Genomic DNA, 18759 nt, shown 5'->3' on the forward strand with positions numbered 1-18759 from the left:
AGTCACTTGATCCTTGTTGGTTATGAACAATGAACATCTTTGAAGAGCTTCATATGGAACCGGAGGCCTCTACTTAGAGGCTAAATATGTTGTTTTAAGAGAGTAATAAGCAAATGCTACCGTTTCAGACAGAATAGCCTATTACTGTCGGAAATTTGAATGTTTTTCCTGGAAATTGCAGGGTACTCTTTCAACTTCTATATCTGACTGTTGCTCCAGGCGATTCCACATCACTGCCTCCTCTAATTTTACCTCCTCTATTACTTTCCCTCTCTTTCTGGCCTCACGGCCAGATTTTTCTTTCTCTCACTCTTACCTTCATTAACTTTAATGTTTTTGCAGCCTCTTCCATACAATTTCTTCACTGAAACACCTCGAAACATTGCTTTTGTATAGTTTATAATTGAGTTTGGTGGTGTTAGAGGATATTGCTTGGTAACTGTTTGGTCTTTTGATGGATTAGCTGTGTTCAAGTTGAGTTTGGTGTACTGATTCATGTTCAATTGAAAAAAAAGGTTTTTCACTTAGTCAGTTCAGTCATTAAATGTGTCTGAGATCTTTCCCTATTTATTTATTCACCATCCGCCATTTTATTCGAGTGTCCGAATCCTGAGTGTGATTTGTGCTACAGCAGAATGAAAAAAGTAATGTCCTGTGCACAACTTTATGCTAATAATCCCACAATGCAATGTGTCACATTTTATGCAGTAAATGCGAAAATAACCATTGTGTGACCATACATGTGACACTACACTTAGTGACAATGATTGTCCCACATTTTTATTTACTGCTCACTATGGAGTGAACTTTTAAGTGTCTATTACTGTATGTAGGCAGGAGTGAATGAGTCATTTTCCCAACATCAGTTCTTCAGGTTGTGTGCTGTTGTGGGGAGAAGTGATTGTAGAAAATGATATATATGATGACAAGAGGGCCGCCGATGTCAGACAACTACAGACTACAATAAATCTATGTATAGTACAATAATTTTTCCATGTTGTGTTCTGGTATTTCAAGTTTGGGCTGAGTCTTTACATTTTCTATTGAGGCACTATCACTCAGAGTCTTAGTCTTAATACTGCAGAGAAAACAAGGACCCTAAAATACCGGCATACAGCCTCATTACAGACTATCTTTTAAAGGTATTACCTATTTATATATAGTAGGCATTTATTTTTACCATATTCACATACAGGTAATTTGTGTATAGTACCTATCCTTAGTTTAGAGGTTAACTTATCATTTAATCTTATAAATAAATGTTCAAAATACAGATACATAGTGAAGTAAATATAGTAATATATACTTCCCTAAAAGTAGCTGGAACCAGATCAGTGATTTGAGCAGATATTTGTCAGGGAATGATACAGTAATTTGAGTAGTGTAATTACCACTGCCTTTAAGAGGGCACAAATATGTCTCACAACAACAGTTGCTGTAGATAACTGTGGTGTAGATAATATGTAATATATGTATGATATGTATATATAACTGTAGCTGTGTGGCCCTATATGCCACAGTGGTGGTTGTGTCAGAGTGACAGATGTGTGATCTGGTCTACAATGTTCCCACTTGCTCTACAGGACTCAAACCCACGTCCAGGTAAATGGACTGTGCCCTTGGTGCCGTCTTCTTATCACATTAACACTTCCCGGGCCACTGCTGCCTGTTTGCATTTCACTGATGTGACAACACATTAGCAAACACACTGATACACACTGAGAAGAAGACAAAGCTGACTGCTTTATTCTTGGCACTTATATTTGTTGGTCAGTAGATCTCATAACATGCACAGTATAGAAACTCAAAAACTACTTTTTCAGACTCTTGAAAAAGTATTCTAAATATAAGTGCAGGTAATTCCTCCCTTGTTGAAAGTACAACTATATCTAAGTTAATTCAGTATCTATGGGAGATAGTGTCAGCTTCTGTATTGCTGCTCTCCGAAACCAACCTGACAGAGAACCCTAAAGAGTCTAAGTACCCAAGGTAATCTGCTCTGAATCTGAGGAGTCAAATGTCCTGAAGTGACAGCCCCTTTAACAAGGGCTTAATGCGACAATGCCCTGAGTAAAATAGGATCTGTGGCCCAGCTCTCTACTAAGAGAGGGAATATCTGTCTGTATGTCTGTATGTATGTCATTCACATATCTCTTGAACTGTTCATCCAATCGACTCCACACTTGACAAGTATATGGCTGAGGACCCAAGGGAGTGCAGTGTCAAATGGTCGAATTGGTGTAATTTGGACACTTGATATGTTCAATATTAGTAAACTCTAAATAAACCAGCGATCAGCTAGCCACTCTGCTCTGTGCAGGGGCAGGGTGGAGCTTCAGGGCTCTGCCAACTGACACCAACATGTTTTGGAGAGATCAGAGATGATGTGTGACATGAGTCAGAGTAAAGTGCTCTAAAAAAAGAAAAGTAGACAGCAAAAATAGAGTTTTTAATCAAGAATGGACACTCTTACCACATGTCTAGACAGAAAGCGTAGTGTTAGCAGCATGTTTAGCAGATCAGTAGCAAGTGACCACACAGGAGGCGTTAAGGTACATTGTTGAGCGTAAGTCACCCGCGTTTTGGAAGCGCTCAGAGCCCAATACACAATGACTGTAATTACGCACGTAAAACGGAGCAAATACTTACATGGACAGTTCAAAACCAGTTTGTCTCATATGTTCCGAGACTGTGGTGATATTATAATAGAATATATATATTAAATATATAGATATAGATCTATATAGTAGAATGTCAGTATACTCATTCACACCTCACATTAACTGTATTAATTTTCTAGGTGTTGAAGTAGCAATCAGCCCATTCCGAACAGGCACATTTTGAACGGGCACTGCACTATTAAGGACAATCACCCTTTTACACCTGTAAGCCAACCCAATCGTCTTCACAAGTCAGTGGGAGAGGCACTGACAAGAAATGAGCTTAGCCTTGCCACGAGCAGACCCTGATCAGTGAGATTAAAGCAAACACACTGGACAGTCCGAAAATAATTTACATTCCTCTTAAGAAGAGAATGGAGAATAATGGAGCACCGCCAGCTCTATTACAATGCAGAAATGGGATGAATTTATAACCTTGGCCACTAAAGCAGGCTTGCAGGCACACCTTGGACAGCTCTGGGATAAAGTGGTGGTGATTCATTCTGATATGGTCTGCGGTTTGCTGGCCAAGGCCAATGCCAGGAGTTGAGCTGTTTTTAACAAAGACTTTCTTATGCACTTTCTCTAAAGGGTTTTGAGTGAGGTTGTCAGACACCAAGGTCAAATAGATCAGTCTCAGAGGGTTAGAGAATATGAGTCTGTAATATGCCCCTTACACAAAACAGCACAGCAGAGGGTGCAGACCCCAGTGTGGACCAGTGTGTGTATAGATGAAACCCATCTGGTTGCCAGATAGCCTTTGACAGTGGAGGCGGGTTTTCCTTCATCTGTCATGTCCTGCAGGAGGGACAATACATCAGAACAAGAACACTGATATGGGATAATCTGCTTGTTCTTACATAATTTTTCAAACATGTGCCACTTTGTGCAGCAAGTGTGAATACACTGAATGGCTTCCATCATGCTGGGGGGCAGACTGGCACTATCCAGACTCAGCCTCTCATGGGCCAGGCCTAGAGGAATAACTATTCTGAGTGAAAATGTTAAATTCCTCTTTGTGCCTGGAATACAAAGCTTGTGTGCAACAGGGGCATCCATGGTTCTCCCAACAGGAGCTGGACTAGCTCCAACACAATTATAGCCAGACTGTGACTCTGGGTATGGTGGAGGGGATCAGGCTGAGGGGGGAGTCACACAGTCAGTGCATCATTTTCTGCCAGACAGAAGGGCATGAGCATTGGTTTGTGAGGAACAGAGATCTACAGTGGCCTGTACGCGCTGTGTCTCTGCCAAATCTGGCTGACAGGCGCTGGGTTCAGAGCTGTTTCTTGGACAGGAGGTCTGCGCGTGTCCGTGAATCCTTGGACTAGAGTTGTGTGCAATGACAGGAGATGTGTGCTGCTCCAAACTATTAACCTGGATGCCAGCTATAGTTAGCTGTGGTAATGAAACCTGCTGTAGGGACATTCTTTTGGGATTCAAAATGTAAACTAAATTAAATTGTAATTAAAATGTGTAACAAATATGCAATTTATAGCACAAAAGTTACAAGTACTGTTTTTTGTTTTTTAAATTACTTATGGAGACTCTGGCACATAATCAGCAGCTCTTTTGTATGTTCTGCTCTTTCTCTGCTCTGAGCCGTGCTCGTCACATACGGATATTGTTTACTTTAAACTGCAGTGAACACTGTCTTTTTATGGCAAGGAACAACTTTTGGATGTGGAGAGCCATTAAAAAGAGTTTAATACTGCTTCATATTTTTCTGTGTAAATCTGTAAAACAACAGAAATGATGACCTTACCATTACATAACATGCCTTTTGTGATTTTGTGTCATTTTTTATACGGTTACAATGTCAGATGTCTATGTTAAATATGGTCAGAGTTCCAAAACTTGAGGTGAACGTATGTAAAAATGCAGCCTCTTGAAGCTAACCAATCAGAACACAGAGGGCTCATCGGGAGGGGGGGGGGCTTAAAGAGACGGGAGCTAAAACGGCCCATTTCAGACAGGCTAAATTGAGAGGCTGCATATAGAGATAGTATAAGATAAACAGGGAGTTTTTTGAACCGTAAATCATTCAAAGATAGTCCAGTGGAGCCCCAGAATATAAATATAAATATGTCCCCTTTAACAGAATATGGTGACCCAAAAATCCACCAGCAATTAAATCAGTTTTGTCTCTTCATTATATTTTATATATTGTAATTTGTAATGTACTTACAGTATATCATAATGTACATTACAGTTCTCTCAAGTCTTTCATGCTGTGTTGCAATATCACACATATTGGGATACAGCAAATTCCTTTCCATTAGCTTAATAAATTCCCTGTGCTTTTATTGATGAAAATCTTATTTTCTCAGATTGATACATGTTTCATGGCTGATTTACTTTGTCAATAAACCAACCATTCCCAAGACATACTGAGGGGCTCGACTCATTAAGTCCTGCTTCATGAGAGAAACTGAAACAATTGCTCTTTTTAGCAAGCTACTGTAAACGAATTGCATGAGCTTGTTGGGAGGAATAGAAGATTTGAGCAGATGCAAAGTGAGGACAATATTACCAACAAACAGCCTAGAGGATTCATCTGATCTACAATGAGACTCAGTTGTGTTAAATGAGTTTTACTGGGAAAACAAAGTGCACCATAGCCTCTCTCCATCTCTCTGTCTCGCTCTTTTTCTCCCTCTCTCTTTGATGTTTTGTAGTAGTCTTTAATGTCTCTGCAGATGTCCTACATGAGTACCTTCTTCATACTAACTGCACCAAGTTGGATCCAAATGGCAGCGACATACTTTGAAGTTCCATTGACATGTAGAAATGCGATGAATTTCACAGATCTGTTTCATCTCTGCATGATGAATGATGATGTGTATATATATATATATATATATATATATATATATATATATATATATATATATATCATATACCTGTAAAGATGACCCAATGACAATGCTGTTAGATGAATGATCACACTACACACTAAAAGTTAGATTTTTATGCATACCTTGACCTATAGTGTACATCAGCTCTATCTGTTTATAAAGTGAAAACTACACCATAGACAGATATATAAGTTGTTATTGAATTTTAGGTTGGAGAAATCAATGTGACATCTCAGTTAAGAACTGGCTCCTCATTTTACTGCCTGCATACTTGTGCCCTAGCCCTGTGCTCCTTCCCACTCTCGTTTTTGTGTCACATCCTCCTCTTTTCTATTCCTCTGCAGTGCACTCGCATCTCTTTCCCAAGGACTTTAGCTAAAGGATCACAGATGTAACTTCACCTGCTCTGACCTCTTTTACATATTCAAGCAGCCATAAAAGTTGTGCCTTTCTGTGTCTTTGTCCTTCTTTGTCTCTTTTCCCTTTAACTCTCTTTCTAACACACAAATCTCCCAAGGTCACAAATATGGTATTTTGGAGTTTGAGTAGTGTGGGTTTTAAATCAAATGTGTTAATTAGAAATGATCTGTCTCCCTTCCAGTTTACATGCTTATGTTGAGGCTTTTACTTCTACTCTAGACCTTGTACATGCCTTGGTTTCAAATGAATGGACGGTGTTGCTTAATTTGTTGCTAGTTTCTGTTTTCACAGTGTCAGATTTAAAGGAACAGTTCTGCATTTTGGGAAATACACCAACATGTCTCTACGTTAAGTGTGGAGCTAACGTTCAAGAAATAAAAAAACTCTAATTTGTAAAATACTAAGCGTGTTATCAATACTTAGTTGGACAATGGACGCCACAGTTATAAACTGAAATTGTCTGCTTTGTGACCGTCTGCAGTAGCAGCAGAGTCGCAGCACAGAGTAGCGGAGTGAGACGTCTGTTGTCCGTCCTGCTCTAAACACATGTAGCTGTTAGTGGGCAGCTGCTCTCATGTCTCCCCGGGTCTCATTGCTTGTTTTCGGTAGCTGCAGCCTCACCGTCACACACACGCTCTCTCTCTCGACAGCAAACTCGTTACACACTGAGCTTTTCCTAAAAGGAGCTACGCTACTTGTATAAGACTGATGTGCTATGCTAGGCTAATCGCTGTCCAGCTCCATACTTAAGGCCCAGACAGGATAGTCAAATTAATTGTCTCATCTAACTCTTGGAAAAAAACAAAGTATAGTAAGTAAAGTAAAGTAAGTATAATTCAGACAATGTTGAACTATTTATTTTGTTGATAAAACTAAGGCACACTCCACTATAAAAAAATATGCGCTAACATAGTATTGTCTTTAAATTGATAAAATGTATGTAAGGGACTTGGAGAAATACTTTCTGCCTTATACTTGCCCTCTGTGCCGAGGACGTAGTTCAGCTCTGCTTTTTATAGAGGCAGAACTTTGCCCTTGGTCATAATGTCCCACTTGTCCCTCATTAGATCCTAATGACATTTGACATTTCAATCTTCGAGTCTTGAAAAAATATAGATATGTACGCTGAAGTTCATGCCCTCTTAAACCTACAGTTTCATCAGTTTATTCAAGCACTTTTTTCACTTTTCTATTCTGGCTTTCATTTGCAGAAAAAGCCAGGGGCTTATCTTTCAGTTGTTTACAAACTATAATTAACTGAAATACTTGGTGTAGGTTTAGAGGTTTTGCTTAAGGCATTCAACTTTCATAGAGAGATTTTGGTAAAGAGAGATTTTCTTCACAGTCATAATTGTTTTGAATGCCACAACAAACTACAGGAAACAAGAAATATCTTCATATTATTAAAGTTATGGCTGAATGAAAACATAAGCCACACAAATTACATACTGTGTATGGAAGCATACCTTATTACATACGTCATTACAATCTTGGGAACATAGAGAGTAGATTGCTTTGTTCAAAAGCTATTTTCCAGGATTACACTTTCAAAATATTGGCTGGCCTAAACTGAATGCAGGAAAATATCCAAGTTAATGCTTCAAAGCTCTGAGAGGCAGGTCAGTTAATTCTGGTGAATGTACACATGTATATGTATTTCCTTAATAAATACACTTAGAGTAATTGTGTTTAATTAGCTTTATATTCTGTATTGAGCAACCAGACTACATTATTTAATCTGTAATGCATGAGGATTTATGTGGGCATGTTGCACTCACCTGCTCAATCACATGTTAATCATATAGGCTTATAGAGATGTTACATGAAGCCCAACATGCATCATGTCATACATCTTGTACCTGTATCTTCACTTAAATGATTCTTACTGGTGGGAATTTGTTTAACCCAGACTCTCCTTATCACCATTTTGTTTTCCTTTAGTCTGATATTGGATTTTACAAACACTCCTTTGTTCCTGGAAACACTGCAGTGTGCATACATAAGTATCAGGAATGACTCTGACCTCCAGTCGATGCAATTGGATGCAGGGCATTTAGCTCCAGGAGTTCAGCGGGACTTTTGCAAGCAGGATTCAGTTCTAATCACTCTGCTGAGGATAAGCACCGACGACATGAGCACAGGATGTTTCAGATATAACCCTGTTAGGTTCTGAAAACAGGAACAGGGACTCAGAAATTCATTAACATACTACTACACTGTATCCAACAATAAACCTAATGTGACGTAACTACACAGGACTACACCTATCTCCATTACAGCATGACTTTATGGGCTGAACAATATGTCTCATTTCTGTTCATGTACAAGTGCACACACACAGCTTCCACATTACAGCCCATGCCATTCCATGGCATATTCATACTGGTGAATTATATACACAGTATCATATAAAAACGCTAAACCATCATAACTGTGGTATAACCTTCTTAAATTACACATGTAGTTAAACAAGTGTCAGAGAAAAAGTAGTTTGAGAGAGTGAGGATAAGGGACTATAGAGTGGCAAAATTAAATCTGTGCTTTTGCTGTGTATCTTGTGTAAATATAGTCGTCTTGGAGCTTAACTATACTTAAAGTCCATGGCTATAGATCTACACCTCTCACAGTGCAAACAACGTCCTGTCCACTGCTGCCGCAACCTTCACTTTTTTGGTGAACTATTAAAAGAATGTATATAATAATGTATGCATAATTCCAGCCAAAGACGAACATTCGAGCACACACACACACACACGCACACACACACACACATATACAGGCAAGCCGGTCTCTCATACTGGAACTTGAAGGACATATTCATAGAGAGAGAAACAGAAGAGTTAGACAAAAGTCAGCTCCAAAGTGTCAGATCAGAGTGAAACTTTGCTTGCGGCATGCTGGACATTGTAGTGACGTCAGGTTGACCTTCTGTCAAATGTTTTCTGCCTGTTTTCTCTGCAGCCCCTGCAGATAAACCTAATTTTGTCCTTTCAGTCAGCTGCACCAGTGTGTCATGAGTTGGAGGCAAAGAGTGAACTGAGAACTATAATAGCTGAAAAGGGCATATCAAACACTCGGAGAGTGGTTTCTTAGAGGGGGTAGTTGTTATTCTTGCAGAATCAGTCTTTTTTAAATTTTAGTCTCATTGATTATAAAATGAAACACAAACACAAAATAATAAATAAGTAAAACAACATGACAGATCAGATCACTGAGTGCAACACATACAGTTACATTCATTCACACTAATTACAGGTTTCCTGTATCAGAAAGGTTGTCACAGGAGGAACAAATCAGTGTTGTCATTACTAAACTATGCTTAAGCATCCATGCACATATATTTCTCGACTTTTCCCCTTAAAGCATGTGGATACAGCACATATTAAAGGTTTCCTGCAGCTTAAAAAAATTAATTTGATGAGCGTGGCCCTGTATGGTTTTTATCTATTTTTTTACCAGCATGCACAGAGAGATGCAAATGCATGCCACAAGCACAGGGGTGACACATTTCTGCGCCAACAGTGGCAGTAAACACTGTTAAATGTAACCTGTGGAGTTTTTGAAGCAGCGCTATGAATCAGTGTCTTAATGAGTAAGTCCCTGTTCGTTTGCTATCATGCCAATTTGTTTTTAAACAAAAGACTTGGAGAATATTTTATGAGGAAGGAAATTGAAAGTTTGTTAGACCTCAAACATACACACAATGCATTCCAACTTTTGTTTGTTTACAAGAAAGCTCCACAGGGCACCTTTAAAACAGAAATGACCAAAAAAAAAAAAAAAGTAAACAATGCAGGTTTCAACACACTTGAATAAAGCCCAGAAATGTTCTATGAGATAATAAATTAATTTAACATGTTTCTTTGGACTATAGGATAATTAAATTGCATTATGAAAAGTATTAAATATATAAAGTTTTTTATATAATCCAAATACTGCCAAATCCTCACATTTCAAATAGATTTACTTCATCATTCTTTCCTAGATTTACACATTACACAGAGAAAATCTTCGGATCTAATGCTTAAGAGTGTTAAAACCAGCAAATTAGGTATGCACACTGACATCTTGAGTACACTATGTATATACACTATGTGTATTCTTTGTCACTTTCCCCTGTAATTGAGTAAAACTCACTCTACAACCATGCAGGAGAGATCTGCTGTCAGGAGTAGAAAAGTGGTATTGTGGAAGTCATTTTGAAACATTTGAAGAAATGTGTTGTCATTCAGGCTATCAGTTTCAGCATGTCAGAAATGTATGGTATGTGTAATCCTATAAGAAATCAGTGTTCATTAGTTTTCATGATCACATGGGCCTCAGTGTGTTTTCAGGAAGGTGCCAGATCCACGTTGGTATGTGGAACCTCATCTAGAGAGTGTCAGCGGATCCACGGGATCCCACCATTGTCTCTCCGCACTGTCTGCTCAATCCTTAATATATATGTGTGTGTGTGTGTGTGTGTGTGTGTGTGCGTGTGCGTGTGTGTGTGTGTGCGTGTGCGTGTGTGTGTGTGTGTGTGTGTGTGTATTGAACTTATATATATATATAGTATGTCTGCCAGGCTGTGTCATTGACAGATAGGAAGACAGAGAGGAGAGATGTAATGTGATGATACAATTGATGGGTCCTTCAATTTGATGGATATACAATGAGATTGGTGGCAATAGATGTCAGTAAGTAGAAGGCCAAGTAGAATTGGAGCTGAATATGTAATTAAACAGATAATAGAGGCGTACAGCAAAGAGGTAGCGATGCCATGGGAGACCGGTAGAAATGGATTTGGAGAGGCAAAAGAGAGGAGCACGGGAAGATAAGGCTGAGCAAGGTGAGGAAGAGGAGGGGACATGTGTGAGAGACAGAAAGTGACAGAGGGTTATTTTTAGCCAGCCAATGCCACATAGCCTATATTGCAGTGTTGGTTTTGTTGGCTAGGGCTGTGTTGGACACACTTACTCCCAGGCACACACCAGGCATCCAAATCACAGCAGTTACTCACTGGTGGTGGACTGGCACCTGAAACCAGGTCTGACCCCTGATTAGACAACACACCACTGCACCAGCACATACCTTTACCTCCACGACAGCCTGCCACTGCTTCGGGGTTGCACGGAAATCTCTGATGTCTCCCTTTAAAAGATCAGTTTGCTCTGCCTAATATTAAACACACTTTTGAAAAGACCAATGATCCATTCAGATAACCAAATTAATACAAATCAAAGGTGAAGCAAGCCCACAGTAATCCCTGTAAGATTATTTAAATGGTAAATTTAAACTCTCAGTAAAATGAAAGTGGGTAATTGGTGCGGTAGTCATCATAGTTTCTTGGCACAGTAACCTGTCACATTTTTCTTATTATTCAACAGCAGCTGACCTCTCTTAACCACAGTTGAGGCAGTTTTTGATGTCACAGCGTTGCGCTGAATATCAAGCACTTTCAGTTCATTTTCAGTTGACACACTGTCTGCAGCATGTTGCCGTTTGCTACATTGATATCCTTATTTAAAAATTCCTCAGAGCTCTTTTTTTAGCCTACCCTTTTATCCTTTTCTTGCTTTTATCTAACCCATTTGTTTCCTTCTCGGGGCACAAATCCACATTAAGGAGAAATAGACTGGAAATAATGGAAGCAAAAGATTGTTGTGCAGTCTATGAATTACAATAAGAAAACTAGGAAGGCAAACATGCTGCAATTCTTCCTCAAGATAGAGCTGATGTCTGCTGGCAGATTCACATGTCAAGACAGATTCTTAATAGTTAAGTAGAGACCGTCCAAAAAAGGTCATTTGTGTCACGCTGATGCATATTCTGAAATATATAAACCCACTTTGGACACCACAGGTATCCAAAGAGTACAGACAGGTGAAAATAGTGAAAATATGTGTTGGAAAGGACTATAATTGTATAAAGGAGCTACAAATATTCCTTATTAAAGTTCATTCCAGAGGACTACTGAAAGCCACAACCTCTTCTGAACCTAAAGGCTGTAAAGCTTTGGAGTGGGTTGTTCCTTTGGCTAGAAATAATATTCTGATTGACTGACAAAACAATCTCATTACAAGATCTAATTAGTGGCTGTTCTGGAGCTTTTGATCATATCGCATCATTTAAGCATGAACTTTCAATCTCATTTTTTAAGCCAACATAGATGAAAGGTCCATAAAGTGCTCAGAAAATCTTTATTTTGAGGATGTACGTTTACATGACAACTGTGATACAGTCGAAAGCTCCAGAACAGCTACTAAATGGACCTTGTGTTGAGGCTGTTTTCAAGAATGGGCTTTCAGTCTCTCCTAGACTCTGATTGTCTTGATGCTGTTTCTCAATAATGTTTAGCTAATCAGGAAATGGATGTCTCGGGATTGTAAGTGTAGATGGTCATCGTTAGCGATTTAATGAGATATCATTGTTTAATGAGCTCTCACAGTTGGTTTTGAACATTGAGCTAAATTGCTGATTTATTGACATGATGAACTTTAAAATGGGGTTATAACAACAAGCTCAGTTAGTTTATGACATCTGTAAAGACTAATAAGGCACCACACTCAATCACATTGATCAGTAAATTGTGAGTTTGTATGGATTTGTTCATGTGTTTGATTGTCATAAGTATTATGTTCTCATTGTTGGGCTCGCAGGATGTGACAGTACTGACATACAGTAATCCATAAAATCTACACAATCTGCACTGCTCAGTCTTTCATGCATCACAGACACTGTCCATGAGTGCGCGTCCTGTTGAGAAGATGCAACACAATCCATAGAAGCCCCCTTACACACAGCTCACACCCCTAAGATGACTAAATGTTGCCACAGAAACCAGTTACCATGTCAGTATATTTTCCAGCAACAGACAGTTGCTGGACCAGGACTTTTTTTTCTATGCCTTCCACAGATTCATGTCCACATAGGGTGTTTAAACATTCTCCTCTCGCTTACCCCTGTCCTGTCCTGTTTTGTCCTTTTCAGTTGTAGACTGTACTGTTCTGTGTTGTTCTGTCCCATCCTGCACTGTCCTGTTTCATCCTGTCCTTTTGTCCACACACAGGGTTCCCCATCACTCTTTAAGTCACTCTGCAACATGTGTTTGAACATGAAACATGAGTGTATGATTAATGCATGTGCCTTCATTCATGTGTGTATGTGTCTGCAGCCACTGCTGGGTGTTTGTGTATGTGTGTATGCCTATTTGTGTGTGCATCAAACTGAACCCAGCTGAGCCAGTGCAGCAGATCAAAGGCTTATCCCTGTGTCAAAGACGGGACTCTCATTCCCCTCAATCCAAGGGGCTTGCAAAAATTCAATTAATGACAGACGGAGTGGACGCAGAAATGTCCCGTTTGTACCATGAGTCATCTACTATGACAACTGGGAGAGCAAGGCAGTGTTTTCAGAGGAACTTGCTAACTTTGCAGATGAGCGTTACGTCACAGAGGCGGCATGGAAACTGGGTCAGGCCCTTTGCACGATGCTATGTTTTTTCTTTTTTTTTTTACTGCTATTATGAAATACACTCAACAGAGGAAAACAGTGTCAGAGACTGACAGCAGTGGTGATATAACCGCTGAATTCAAAGCATTAAGTAGTTCTTTGTTGAGGTCATGGTTGTTTGGACACTGCATTTCTAATATCAGGTATATACAGCTGCATTTGAGCTCTGTCCCCTCATGAGCAAGAGATTATAGCTCAGTGACACACTGCCGAGGGTCAGTCAAGTTTCTCCGTCCCACGCAAAATCTCTCTCTCTGTCTCAAACACACACACACACGCACACACAAATAACCCCTCTCTCCATCTCTAAATCTCCCTCCTGGTAATCAGTCAGTGTGTATTTTTAAATCTGTCACTAATCTCTATTATTGGCATAACTTACTGGACAAGGTTAGACTTCATACTTTGGTAACATATTTCAACACACAACACACATACATATTGTTCTAAAATGTGTGCAAGTGGGCAATATTCACTGACTTGCACATACTCATACATACACAAGCCTGTGGGACCTTTTGAGTGGAAAATTGTGGGGATGTTACGTCCTCTGCATGACACACACAGATGACAAAGCAGATGCCACAGATGACATCTCTCTGGTTTAGGGAGGCTGAAAAATGGCAGGACCCAGCTCTGTAAAAATGGGAGAAGAGTAATCATGAAATAGTTGAAATGCTGAAATTGGAAAATCAAAAAAATAAAAATGAGCATCATGTTTTATATTTGACTCAAGAATAATTAATTGTGTTTTCTAGTAATCTTAAAAATAAAATTGTGTCTTTCAGAAAATATATGCTGAATAAGATGAATTGGATCTGTCTAACTCCTGCCTGTGTGTTTTCTGTCTGTGTAGGAGACTCTGCAGTCGTATGCCTTTCTGGTGTTTGTGGTGGTCTGTGTCCTGGGATCTATCTACCTCTATGTCATCCTCCCTGAAACCAAAAATAAAACATTTGTGGAGATCAGCCAGAGTTTTGCCAAGATCAACAAAATCCCCGCCCCCACCCCCGCCCAAGAAATGGAGCTGGTTCTGTCCATTGAGCCTGACGTGAATAGAAAAGTCCAAGATAGCGTGAAGACGGAGAGTTCCTTCTAAGTGAACAAACTACATTAATTATGGAGAAGCAGGGTTGAAACATAACTGGAAGTTCTTGTTTGTACATATTTATTTAATGACAATGATCAGTGCAATTGATGCTTTTGAGCAGTTTCAATGTGCTTTGTATATGTTTTATATGATTGGATTATTGTAGGAATATTGCAGTCTTATGGTTTACAATAATGCTTTGTTTATGTGTTTCATCAAAATAAAAAAAATCATCTGTTTATTTAATATACTGATTTTTTTGGCAGCTAGAACACGACACTGACAAATGATCACTTTATAAATACAGCTGATACAGAGCAACATTAGCATTCATTTGGAGTCGTGAGCTCCAGCTGAGGTGGTCTGGTCACCTGGTTAGGATGCCTCATGGACGCCTCCCTCTGGAGGTGTTCCAGTTACGTCCAACTGGTAAGAGACCCTGGGTGGACCCAAAACACACTGGAGGGACTACATATTTATTCTGGCCTGGGAATGCCTTGGGATCCCCCAGGAGGAGGTGGAGGGCGTTGCCGAGGTAAAGGATGTCTGGGTTTTGGGAATGGATGGATGGATGGATGGAGTCGTATTTCTGGCCATCTGATTGATGTTAATCAGTTATTCACTCTTGTTTTATCTCTGTTTTGCCCTCCGCCATCTCCAGAGGGAAATATCTGTGGCTAACTTTGTTCATCAGTCGTTTGATGCTGGGAAGGTAATATAAATTACCTTCCCAAATTACATACACCTACTCATTTGATCCTTTGCTAATATAAAAATATTAATTATAGCAGCTGTAATGAAACACAAACTTTCTTAGTTTTGAGGCCAGACAGGTGTACCTGAACAACTGGAAGCTGCTTATTCTGAATGAGCCTGACAAGCTGTAGCAGCATCTCTTCATCTTTGTCATCCTTCCAAAGCAGCCACATAAATAAGAGTGAGGCAGACATGTGTCTGAGGAGAGGCATATTTTAAAGGATTATAACCCTAATACTGATGTCATATTTAACTTCCTAATATAGACAACGAGAATAAGAGAGCGAGAGCCCAGAAGGCACAGTAAATCTGACAGGGACAGTTTTTTGGAGCCCCTCCAAATCTGAAAGGAGCCAGGGCTACTTCCCACCAGATGGCGGGAGCCAGCAGAGGAAGTGATCTGAACAGAGGCAGACAAGCGTGGCATTGGATAGCAGTCACAGTTTGCTCCACAGTAGGGTGTATTCAACATTTCAAAGTCCACTGCCTATGAGGTTAATGCCCCAACGTCTCATACACACATACACACACACAAACACACACAGAAACAGATATAAAGGTGTGTGTGTCATGCTATGATAAAGGCGTGTCCAAGAATTTCAATGGCATTGAAAGGCGAGGTGGGGAAATATGACTGCGTCATCATTCTCAGCTTAATTCCTGATCATATCCAGCACCAAAGAGCGCATTTATCCACTGGCAAGCAGGCAGTGAAGTGACAAGAATAATAATTGGAAGTGTTGGTTATCATAGCGCCAGCATGTTAGTCTCAAGGAGTTATATCCTCAGCAGCATTAGTTAGCAGGTAATTGACAGAAAGGTTCTGTGATGATTGCTGGTGGGAGAGTAATTATGTTACTACATAGCTGCAAAGCCATAAATACCATATGTTTAACAAGATGCACTGTAGAGGAATGCTATGGTTGATAAATTACCATTTGTCCTTAGATAGCCTCTCAGGAAGTGTTGTTAAATTAACTTCTCATTATGCAAAGTGGTAAATGGGTGCAATGGGGGGTGCTGTGTAAATCCTGCATGTATAAACTGTGAGGAAGGTTAACTGGAAAAGGAAATTCTTGAATCAAAGTATTATATTTTGTGGAATCTTTTGAAAATCTGATGTGGGTAAAAGCTGTTTTTCATCTGGCATTCAGAATATCGCAAGATGATTACTGGCCATTTTTCAGTTAACTTGACCATTAAACCTTTAAAAAAAATAGTTATCAAATTATCAAAAGAAGGTGGATAATTTTATTTCACACCTCACAGTTTTTAAGAGTTCTCTGTGTGTAATAATATGAAAGGGAACATGAAAATCACAACCCATAGCAGATTTTCTTTCTTTCATTCATTCTTAACCACAGTTGCAAGTGTTCATCTAATTTTAGAAGTACTTAACAGCCCCTTTGATGAACTCTGTCCAGCGCCTCTGCTGGCCTGATTCCAGCAGCATGTTTACCCAGTGAGGATACTCTGAATGAAGTGTGCGCATCAGATGCTAAAGTAGGCCATTGGAGCTAAAGAAACAGAAAATAAGAAGCAATAGTGTTCTCTCAGTCTGGCCAACGTCCTGCACACATTAATGACTTGATACAGCTCTTGGTGGCTTTTAAATATATAGTTTACTTGACCTGATGGTTAAAATTGTGATAATTCAAACAACAGAAAATTCAAACTTTTCTGGGGGCATATTGTGACCTGCATGGCTGTGGCTGTGTTTGCTGGGGGGGCTGGGTTTATACTGTGACAGGAGGCTGGGCTCCTCACTCTGCAGGTGTGTCACTTCAGTGATGAATGAGCCATTTTATGCTCATTTTTATTTTACTCCATGTAGTCTGCCTCAGTACTTGAACTGTGACAACCTAACAGGTGTCTTTGCTCTGTTCATAATGTGGAAGGCTGCCTGTCAGAGTAGATCACACGCTGTTCACGCAAAGTAAAAAAAAAAAAAAAAAAAGAGTTGATGCTTTTCTTTTTGTTGTCTTTTTTCCTGAACAGTCATTGCAACCACAAACATTATTTATGCTCAATAACATTTTCTACCTCAAACTAAAAGCATGTCATCATGCAGTCAGTGGGTGCTGCATGATTAATAAGTGTAATTCATCTTTACCATATTCATCCTCAGTGATTACATTTACATACAGTAAACACATAAAGTAATATATCAGCTATGACTGCAAGTTTTGGTTGTATTCAGAATACGATATTTACTTGGACCAAACTAATCATTTATCTTCCCGCATACATGGTTCTAAAATTATCCAGGTTTCTGCAGCCATGTATCTGACTCCTCAACATCCTTGTCGTTCTCTGTCATCCCTGCACTGAGTGAGTTACTGCAGCAGTGGAGGATTAACCCACTTTGGTTGCTGCCTGTGTGCCGCATTTACCACTCTCTGATGGATTTGGCTTCACCATCTGATCACCAGTAATGGACAACAAAAGTGATAAGCAATAATCAGTTTATCCTCTGAATTACCGGTGTCAGACCTTTAATTTCGCTGCATTGCTTAGATCATCATTACTATGTTTGTCATCACTTCTGTTTTTCTTCCTGTCTGTGCAGGTGCACAGTAATCAGGTGTTTGATACACTCACTTGTCAGTTTATTAGGTACACCTCGATACAAATAATGCAGAACAATTTAAAATCAATGCTTCATAAAATCTTTAATTGTCTGTTAAATACCGTCTCATTTATATGAATTAGGGAACACTAATTATTATAAACGCCTCTCAGTTCAACCCAATACAGTTGAGTGCATACACAGAATACATCAAAAACCCAATAATAACCAAGATACTAGTGTGCATGTAAACACATCCAGTGTCACACCTACTTTCTACAACATGATACAGTCTTTTACTTGCAGTTAATATTACAGGCAAAACTCTTGTTGCAAAGTAACATTGACCTGTTGCATCTCAGTCTCCCACACCTGCGTCTCTAGGCACTTCGCTGTTTGCTCTGTGTATTCATCTTCTGATCCTCTTTTGCAGACTGACCTGAAAGTTGATCATTTGAACCTTGTGAACCAGCGGGGAGGTTTGGGGGTGTTTGTGATACTGTGAGAATTTCCACTTTGTTGTGGTGGCTGTAGCTTCAAGACCTGTCTTGACATTTGCACTCAATAAAACAATGATTTGGCTAAAGGGCCCTTCTACTGGCAGCTCCATTAGAAGTCTGCTGCGCCCCTGAAGCACCTGCTTTCTCCTTCTGTCTCAGTGGTGCTAGTTTACCACAAGTGAGCTTGAGTACTTTAGACACCCTAAGGTAAATGTTGAGACAGTAAATGTGTCTGGATATTTTGTTGTGTGTGTGTTTAAGTGCGCATTAAGTGAGCATCTAAGAGTGCTAGACAGGTGCTGAAGAGAGGAAGATGATGACCTTACCTAAATGAATATCTCACTCTGGTTCATTACAGTTGAATTTATATAGGCACAATTTTAAAGGTCTTTTTTATCATTGATAGTTATGAGGA

The 18759-nt window shown here is 39.5% G+C and overlaps 1 protein-coding gene across 4 annotated transcripts in view; it reads left to right on the forward strand.

Moving 5' to 3' along the window:
* The window catches only part of slc2a9l2 (solute carrier family 2 member 9, like 2), a 98318-nt gene extending 83553 nt beyond the window's left edge, over positions 1–14765 (forward strand). For all 4 annotated transcript variants that reach the window (XM_067588013.1, XM_067588012.1, XM_067588009.1 and 1 more), the window contains exon 13: positions 14286–14765. In XM_067588013.1, coding sequence (XP_067444114.1) covers positions 14286–14528 — 243 coding nt within the window. In that variant the 3' untranslated portion in view covers positions 14529–14765. The remainder of the gene's footprint in view (positions 1–14285) is intronic.
* The last annotated feature ends 3994 nt before the right edge of the window (positions 14766–18759 follow it).

The sequence above is a fragment of the Thunnus thynnus genome, chromosome 4 (assembly GCF_963924715.1).
Source record: "Thunnus thynnus chromosome 4, fThuThy2.1, whole genome shotgun sequence".
In the NCBI taxonomy this organism is placed as follows: domain Eukaryota; kingdom Metazoa; phylum Chordata; class Actinopteri; order Scombriformes; family Scombridae; genus Thunnus; species Thunnus thynnus.